Genomic DNA, 8,375 nt, shown 5'->3' with positions numbered 1-8,375 from the left:
GGTTGTGCATGTAGTTTCAATGATGTGAATCTGCTGATTAACTTTTCACAGGTGGCCATTCTTTGCCTGTCTCCCCTTCTGCATCACCCACTTTTGTCCTTCCTCGTCCACTACATGTGCTACCCGTGCTACTTTTCCATGTATGTGCCTTCCAGGCTCTCTGACCGTGCTGCTAAATTTACAAGCGTTCATGTCTCTGTCTTCCTCTCTTGGCCACCTTCTCTCTGCGCTAGCCGACTGTGATGTCAGACATATCCATCCTCATCTCCCTACCTGCCTGCCTCCTCCTTGCACCACTTTTCCCCTGTCCCCCTCTCTGCCATTCTCTCTCTCCGATCCACTGCTATGCATTCATCACTCTGTGTCCTGCCTCCTCCTTGTACAACTTTTCCCCTGTCGCCTCTCTCTCTCTCTCCACTCCACTGCTATGCATTCATCACTCTGTGTCCTGCCTCCCTCTTGCACCACTGTTCCCCTGTCCCCTCTCTCTCCACTCCACTGCTATGCATTCATCACTCTGTGTCCTCTCTCCCTCTTGCACCACTGTTCCCCTGTCCCCTCTCTCTCCACTCCACTGCTATGCATTCATCACTCTGTGTCCTCTCTCCCTCTTGCACCACTGTTCCCCTGTCCCCGCTCTCTCCACTCCACTGCTATGCATTCATCACTCTGTGTCCTGCCTCCCTCTTGCACCACTGTTCCCCTGTCCCCTCTCTCTCCACTCCACTGCTATGCATTCATCACTCTGTGTCCTCTCTCCCTCTTGCACCACTGTTCCCCTGTCCCCGCTCTCTCCACTCCACTGCTATGCATTCATCACTCTGTGTCCTGCCTCCCTCTTGCACCACTGTTCCCCTGTCCCCTCTCTCTCCACTCCACTGATATGCATTCATCACTCTGTGTCCTCTCTCCCTCTTGCACCACTGTTCCCCTGTCCCCGCTCTCTCCACTCCACTGCTATGCATTCATCACTCTGTGTCCTGCCTCCCTCTTGCACCACTGTTCCCCTGTCCCCTCTCTCTCCACTCCACTGCTATGCATTCATCACTCTGTGTCCTGTCTCCCTCTTGCCCTCTGGCATCCTTCTCATCAGCTCCAACACTTGTACTTCTATTCCCAGGACATTACCTCCTCACTTGGTGTCTTTTTCCACCCCTGCATCCATGGGTGACCCAAAGGGACGCATGAGACCTGAACTTGTATGCCTAGGCCCATATCCCAGGGCTGAGTGACACCTGTTTCCAGGGTGCATGTTGTGCTGTGCTTGTAATGTGTTTGCTTTGCTGACAGTGATTTCTCTGTTGGTCATTTTTGCGGTTGTGATGTTGATGATTGCTCACACTTGGTTGTTTGTACTTCCAGATGTTGACACTGGGTCATCCATGCCTATTTCCTTGTTCTCTACGGGAGTGACTGTGGTTCCAGATGTTGACACTGGGTCCCCCATGCCTATTTCCTTGTTCTCTACAGGAGTGACCATGGTTCCAGATATTGACACTGGGTCTTCCATGCCTATTTCCTTGTTCTCCACGGTAGTGGCCATGGTTCCAGATGTTGACACTGGGTCGCCCATGCATATTTCACCCACAGTGTACCCCAAGCCAGAAGACAAGAGGCAAGTGCCCCCACAGCAATGAGGGTTGTGCTGCCAGCACCCCCATCCCCCTCTTTTTCTCCAGGACAGAGAGACTCACCAATCATCGACCCTTTAAATTTACTGAGTGGGATATCAAGTGGAGTGGGAATAACCAGCCATCAACCACTGACCATCAGGATAAAGGGAGCAATCGTCCATCAACCACTGACCGTCAGGACAAAGGGTGCAATCAGCCATCAACCACTGACCATCAGGGCATAGGGAGCATCAGGGCCATCCACCACTGACCGTCAGGACAAAGGGCGCAATCGGCCATCAACCACTGACCATCAGGAAAAAGGGAGTAAAAGGGACATCAAGTGGAGTGGGAACAACCGGCCGTCAACGACTGACCATCAGGATGAAGCAAACAACAGGGACATCAACCACTGACCGTCAGGGTAAAGGGAACAACAGGGACATCAAGTGGAGTGGGAACAACCGGCCAAGAACCACTGACCATCAGGATAAAGGGAGCAACAGGGGCACCAATCACTGACCATCAGGGTAAAGGGAGCAACAGGGACATCGACCACTGACCATCAGGACAAAGGGAGCAACAGGGACATCTAGTGGAGTGGGAAAAGCTGGCCATCAACCACTGACTGTCAGGACAAAGGGAGAAATCGGCCATCAACCCCTGACCATCAGGACAAAGGGAGCAACAGGGACATCAAGTGGAGTAGGAATAAATGGCCACCAGCCACTGACCATCAGGACAAAATCGAGCAACAGGGAAATCAAGTGGAGTAGGAATAAATGGCCACCAGCCACTGACCATCAGGACAAAGGGAGGAACAGGGACATCAAATGGAGTGGGAACAACCGACCACCAATCACTGGCCGTCAGGACAAAGGAGACAACAGGGACATCAAGTGGAGTGGGAACAGCCGGCCATCAACCACTGACCATCAAGACAAAGGAGACAACAGGGACATCAAGTTGAATGGGAGAAACCGGCCAACAACCACTGACCATCAGTACAAAGGGAACAACAGGGACATCAAGTGGAGTGGGAGCAACTGGCCACCAACCACTTACCATCAGGATAAAGGGAGCAACAGGGACATCAGGTGGAGTGAGAATAACCGGCCATCCACCACTGACCATCAGGGTAAAGGGAACAACAGGGACATCAAGTGGAGTGGTAACACCCGGCCATCAACCACTGACCGTCAGAACAAAGAGAACAAAAGTCCATCAACCACGACCATTCAGGACAAAGGGAACAACAAGGACATCAGTGGAATAGGAGCAACCGGCCAACAACCACTGACCGTCAGGACTAAGAAAACAACTGTCCATCAACCACTTACCATCAGGACAAAGTAAGCAACAGTGACATCAAGTAGAGGGGGAACAACCGGCCATCAACCACTGACCGTCAGGACAAAGGGAACAACAGGGACATCAAGTGGACTGAGAACAGCCGGCCATCAACCACTGACCGTCAGAACCAAGAGAACAACCCTCCATCAACCATTGACCTTCAGAACAAAGGGAACAACGGGGACATCAAGTGGAGTGGTAACAACCGGCCATCACCTACTGACCATCAAGACACAGGAACCAACAAGGACATCAAGTGGAGTGGGAACAACTGGCCATCAACCACTGACCATCAGGATAAAGGGAGCAACAGGGACATCAGGTGGAGTGAGAATAACCGGCCATCCACCACTGACCATCAGGGTAAAGGGAACAACAGGGACATCAAGTGGAGTGGTAACACCCGGCCATCAACCACTGACCGTCAGAACAAAGAGAACAAAAGTCCATCAACCACGACCATTCAGGACAAAGGGAACAACAAGGACATCAGTGGAATAGGAGCAACCGGCCAACAACCACTGACCGTCAGGACTAAGAAAACAACTGTCCATCAATCACTTACCATCAGGACAAAGTAAGCAACAGTGACATCAAGTAGAGGGGGAACAACCGGCCATCAACCACTGACCGTCAGGACAAAGGGAACAACAGGGACATCAAGTGGACTGAGAACAGCCGGCCATCAACCACTGACCGTCAGAGCCAAGAGAACAACCCTCCATCAACCATTGACCTTCAGAACAAAGGGAACAACGGGGACATCAAGTGGAGTGGTAACAACCGGCCATCACCTACTGACCATCAAGACACAGGAACCAACAAGGACATCAAGTGGAGTGGGAACAACTGGCCATCAACCATACCTGCCTAACCTCTGGAATTTTTCCGGAGAATCCGGAATTTTAAGCATTTCTCCGGGTCTCTGGAAAAGTCCCTTGAATCTCAGGAATTTTGAGATTCTTTCCGGGTCCCGTCATATTCTCCACCTGATTACGGACCCGGAAACGGTGCGAAATGTTCGTGCCCACTGCCTGCACCACTATAATAATAGTGCTTTCAATCCATTTCATTGGATTGAAAGCACTATTGTTACGGCAGCGGTGCCACGTTCATCTTGCTTACTATAGCATTGAATGAATTATTTTCAATGCTATAGTAAGCAAACTGAAGGCTACAACAACTGAGTTTACCTTTTTGACCGGTGGGCGGGGTGTGTGGGCGGAGCCATGTGCAAATGGGCGGAGCCTTGTGTGGCTGTGGGCAGGGCATAAATCTTAAGAATTTTGATTTTCAAATGTAGGCAGGTATGCCATTAACCACTGAACATCAGGTTAAAGGGGAAAAGGCAGACATCAACCACTGACCGTCAGGACAACGGGAATAACAGGCACATCAAGTGGAGTGGGAACAAGTGGCCATCAACCACAGAACGTCAGGTTAAAGGGAAAAACACAGACATCAAATGGAGTGGGAACAACCAGCCATCAACCACTGGCCATCAGGACAGAGAGAACAACAGGGACCTCAAGTGGAGTGGGAACAACCGGCCATCAACCACTGACCGTCAGAACCAAGAGAACAACTGGCCACCAACCACTGACCGTCAGGACAAAGGGAACAACAGGGACTTCAAGTGGAGTGGGAACAACTGGCCATCAACCACTGACCATCAGGACAGAGAGAACAACAGGGACCTCAAGTGGAGTGGGAACAACTGGCCATCAACCACTGACCGTCAGAACCAAGAGAACAACTGGCCACCAACCACTGACCGTCAGGACAAAGGGAACAACAGGGACTTCAAGTGGAGTGGGAACAACTGGCCATCAACCAGTGACCATCAGGACAGAGAGAACAACAGGGACCTCAAGTGGAGTGGGAACAACTGGCCACCAACCACTGACCGTCAGGACAAAGGTAACAACAGGGATTTCAAGTGGAGTGGGAACAACTGGCCACCAACCACTGACCGTCAGGACAAAGGGAACAACAGGGATTTCAAGTGGAGTGGGAGCAATCGGCCATCAACCACTGACTGTAAGGAGAAGGGAAACAACCAGCCATCAACCACTCTTGTGGCCTTGTAGCAATGCAAACCAATTATGTTCTGTGTAATTTTCGCACAATAAGGAGTACTGTAACATGTCAAATGTGTGTGTGTAAAGCTGAGGCCACGTAGTGATCTTTCTTTTTAGGCGTCAGAGGGAGTTGGCCTATATTTGTGGTGCTTTCCTGGCTCATTGGGCTGCAGGTAGGTGCCCCTTTCTGGGTACTGTTAGAGTACAAACAAATAGGTTTTGTGGAGTTGCAGTACCACTGACAACATACAGATGTCCTCCTACCAAATCTGCGAGGACCTCTGTATGTTGTCAGAGGTACTGCACCTCCCCCAAAAATAATAATAATTGTCATTCTGGCGGCTTAATGAGCTTGTATTCTGCTTTTACTCAACAGGAGAAACGTTGTGAAATGAAATGTGTAAAGCAATATGATGGAGCTCTCTGCTATCATCAGAGATCTGTTAAGCGAGCTGTCACTATCATCAGTGATATGTTAAGTGAGCTGTCACTATCATCAGTGATCTGTTAAGTGAGCTGTCACTATCATCAGAGATCAGTTAAGGGAGCTGTCACTATCATCAGTGATCTGTTAAGTGAGCTGTCACTATCATCAGAGATCTGTTAAGCGAGCTGTCACTATCAGTGATCTGTTGAGTGATCTGTTAAGTGAGCTGTCCCTATCATGAGTGATCAGTTAAGTGAGCTGTCACTATCAACAGTGATCTGTTAAGTGAGCTGTCACTATAATCAGTGATCTGTTAATTGAGCTGTCCCTATCATGAGTGATGTGTTAAGGAAGCTGTCACTATCATCAGTGATGTGCTTAGAGAGCTGTCACTATCATCAGTGATCTGTTAATGGGGCTGTCACTATCATCAGTGATCTGTTAAGGGAGCTGTCACTATCACCAGTGATCTGTTAACGGGGCTGTCACTATCATCAGTGATCTGTTAAGGGAGCTGTCACTATCATCAGTGATCTGTTAACGGGGCTGTCACTATCATCAGTGATCTGTTAACGGGGCTGTCACTATCATCAGTGATCTGTTAAGGGAGCTGTCACTATCATCAGTGATATGTTAACGGGGCTGTCACTATCATCAGTGATCTGTTAACGGGGCTGTCACTATCATCAGTGATCTGTTAAGGGAGCTGTCACTATCATCAGTGATCTGTTAACGGGGCTGTCACTATCATCAGTGATCTGTTAACGTGGCTGTCACTATCATCAGTGATCTGTTAACGGGGCTGTCACTATCATCAGTGATCTGTTAAGGGAGCTCTCACTATCATCAGTGATCTGTTAACGGGGCTGTCACTATCATCAGTGATCTGTTAACGGGGCTGTCACTATCATCAGTGATCTGTTAAGGGAGCTGTCACTATCATCAGTGATCTGTTAAGGGAGCTCTCACTATCATCAGTGATCTGTTAACGGGGCTGTCACTATCATCAGTGATCTGTTAACGGGGCTGTCACTATCATCAGAGATCTGTTAAGCAAGCTGTCACTATCATGAGTGATCAGTTAAGTGAGCTGTCACTATCAACAGTGATCTGTTAAGTGAGCTGTCACTATCATCAGTGATCAGTTAAGTGAGCTGTCACTATCAACAGTGATCTGTTAATTGAGCTGTCACTATCATCAGTGATCTGTTAAACAAGCTGTCACTATCATCAGTGATCTGTTAAGTGAGCTGTCACTATCATCAGTGATCTGTTAAGGGAGCTCTCACTATCATCAGTGATCTGTTAACGGGGCTGTCACTATCATCAGTGATCTGTTAACGGGGCTGTCACTATCATCAGAGATCTGTTAAGCAAGCTGTCACTATCATGAGTGATCAGTTAAGTGAGCTGTCACTATCAACAGTGATCTGTTAAGTGAGCTGTCACTATCATCAGTGATCAGTTAAGTGAGCTGTCACTATCAACAGTGATCTGTTAATTGAGCTGTCACTATCATCAGTGATCTGTTAAACAAGCTGTCACTATCATCAGTGATCTGTTAAGTGAGCTGTCACTATCATCAGTGATCAGTTAAGTGAGCTGTCACTATCAACAGTGATCTGTTAAGTGAGCTGTCACTATCATCAGTGATCAGTTAAGTGAGCTGTCACTATCAACAGTGATCTGTTAATTGAGCTGTCCCTATCATGAGCGATGTGTTTAGAGAGCTGTCCCTATCATGAGTGATGTGTTCAGAGAGCTGTCCCTATCATGAGTGATGTGTTTAGAGAGCTGTCCCTATCATGAGTGATGTGTTTAGTGAGCTGTCCCTATCATGAGTGATGTGTTTAGAGAGATGTCCCTATCATGAGTGATGTGTTCAGAGAGCTGTCCCTATCATGAGTGATGTATTCAGAGAGCTGTCCCTATCATGAGCGATGTGTTCAGAGAGCTGTCCCTATCATGAGCGATGTGTTTAGAGAGCTGTCCCTATCATGAGTGATGTGTTCAGAGAGCTGTCCCTATCACGAGTGATGTGTTTAGAGAGCTGTCCCTATCATGAGTGATGTGTTCAGAGAGCTGTCCCTATCATGAGTGATGTGTTTAGTGAGCTGTCCCTATCATGAGTGATGTGTTTAGAGAGCTGTCCCTATCATGAGTGATGTGTTTAGTGAGCTGTCCCTATCATGAGTGATGGCTGTCCCTATCATGAGTGATGTGTTCAGAGAGCTGTCCCTATCATCAGTGATCTGTTAATGGGGCTGTCACTATCATCAGTGATCTGTTAAGGGAGCTGTCACTATCATCAGTGATCTGTTAAGGGAGCTGTCACTATCATCAGTGATCTGTTAACGGGGCTGTCACTATCATCAGTGATCTGTTAACGGGGCTGTCACTATCATCAGTGATCTGTTAAGGGAGCTGTCACTATCATCAGTGATCTGTTAACGGGGCTGTCACTATCATCAGTGATCTGTTAACGGGGCTGTCACTATCATCAGTTTTCTGTTAAGGGAGCTGTCACTATCATCAGTGATCTGTTAACGGGGCTGTCACTATCATCAGTGATCTGTTAAGGGAGCTGTCACTATCATCAGTGATCTGTTAACGGGGCTGTCACTATCATCAGTGATCTGTTAACGGGGCTGTCACTATCATCAGTGATCTGTTAACGGGGCTGTCACTATCTTCAGTGATCTGTTAAGGGAGCTGTCACTATCATCAGTGATCTGTTAAGGGAGCTCTCACTATCATCAGTGATCTGTTAACGGGGCTGTCACTATCATCAGTGATCTGTTAACGGGGCTGTCACTATCATCAGAGATCTGTTAAGCAAGCTGTCACTATCATGAGTGATCAGTTAAGTGAGCTGTCACTATCAACAGTGATCTGTTAAGT

At 48.2% G+C, this 8,375-nt stretch overlaps 1 protein-coding gene across 1 annotated transcript; it reads left to right on the top strand.

Annotated features, from left to right (window-relative positions):
- Nucleotides 1-1,541: 1,541 nt before the first annotated feature.
- On the top strand, nt 1,542-5,056 carry LOC138467402 (putative uncharacterized protein DDB_G0284695). The gene is made up of 3 exons (XM_069607352.1): nt 1,542-1,615; nt 3,043-3,543; nt 4,300-5,056. Exons 1-3 carry the CDS (start codon nt 1,542-1,544, stop codon nt 5,054-5,056), a joined length of 1,332 nt encoding a protein of 443 aa, XP_069463453.1.
- Nucleotides 5,057-8,375: the final 3,319 nt, after the last annotated feature.

Source organism: Ambystoma mexicanum, chromosome 4q (assembly GCF_040938575.1).
Source record: "Ambystoma mexicanum isolate Mex_15411 chromosome 4q, UKY_AmexF1_1, whole genome shotgun sequence".
NCBI classification, from domain to species: domain Eukaryota; kingdom Metazoa; phylum Chordata; class Amphibia; order Caudata; family Ambystomatidae; genus Ambystoma; species Ambystoma mexicanum.
Note: the sequence above shows the minus strand (reverse complement) of the source record. Positions and strands in the feature narration are given on the sequence as shown.

What these genes read in the sequence shown, in the direction of transcription:
- LOC138467402 (XM_069607352.1), top strand. Translation starts at nt 1,542, where the DNA reads ATGGTTCCAGATGTTGACACTGGGTCGCCCATGCATATTTCACCCACA. An exon ending in CCCAAGCCAGAAGACAAGAG is followed by an intron (nt 1,616 to 3,042) that starts GCAAGTGCCCCC and finishes AGGGAACAACAG; the next exon opens with GGACATCAAGTGGACTGAGA. An exon ending in TCACTTACCATCAGGACAAA is followed by an intron (nt 3,544 to 4,299) that starts GTAAGCAACAGT and finishes ACTGAACATCAG; the next exon opens with GTTAAAGGGGAAAAGGCAGA.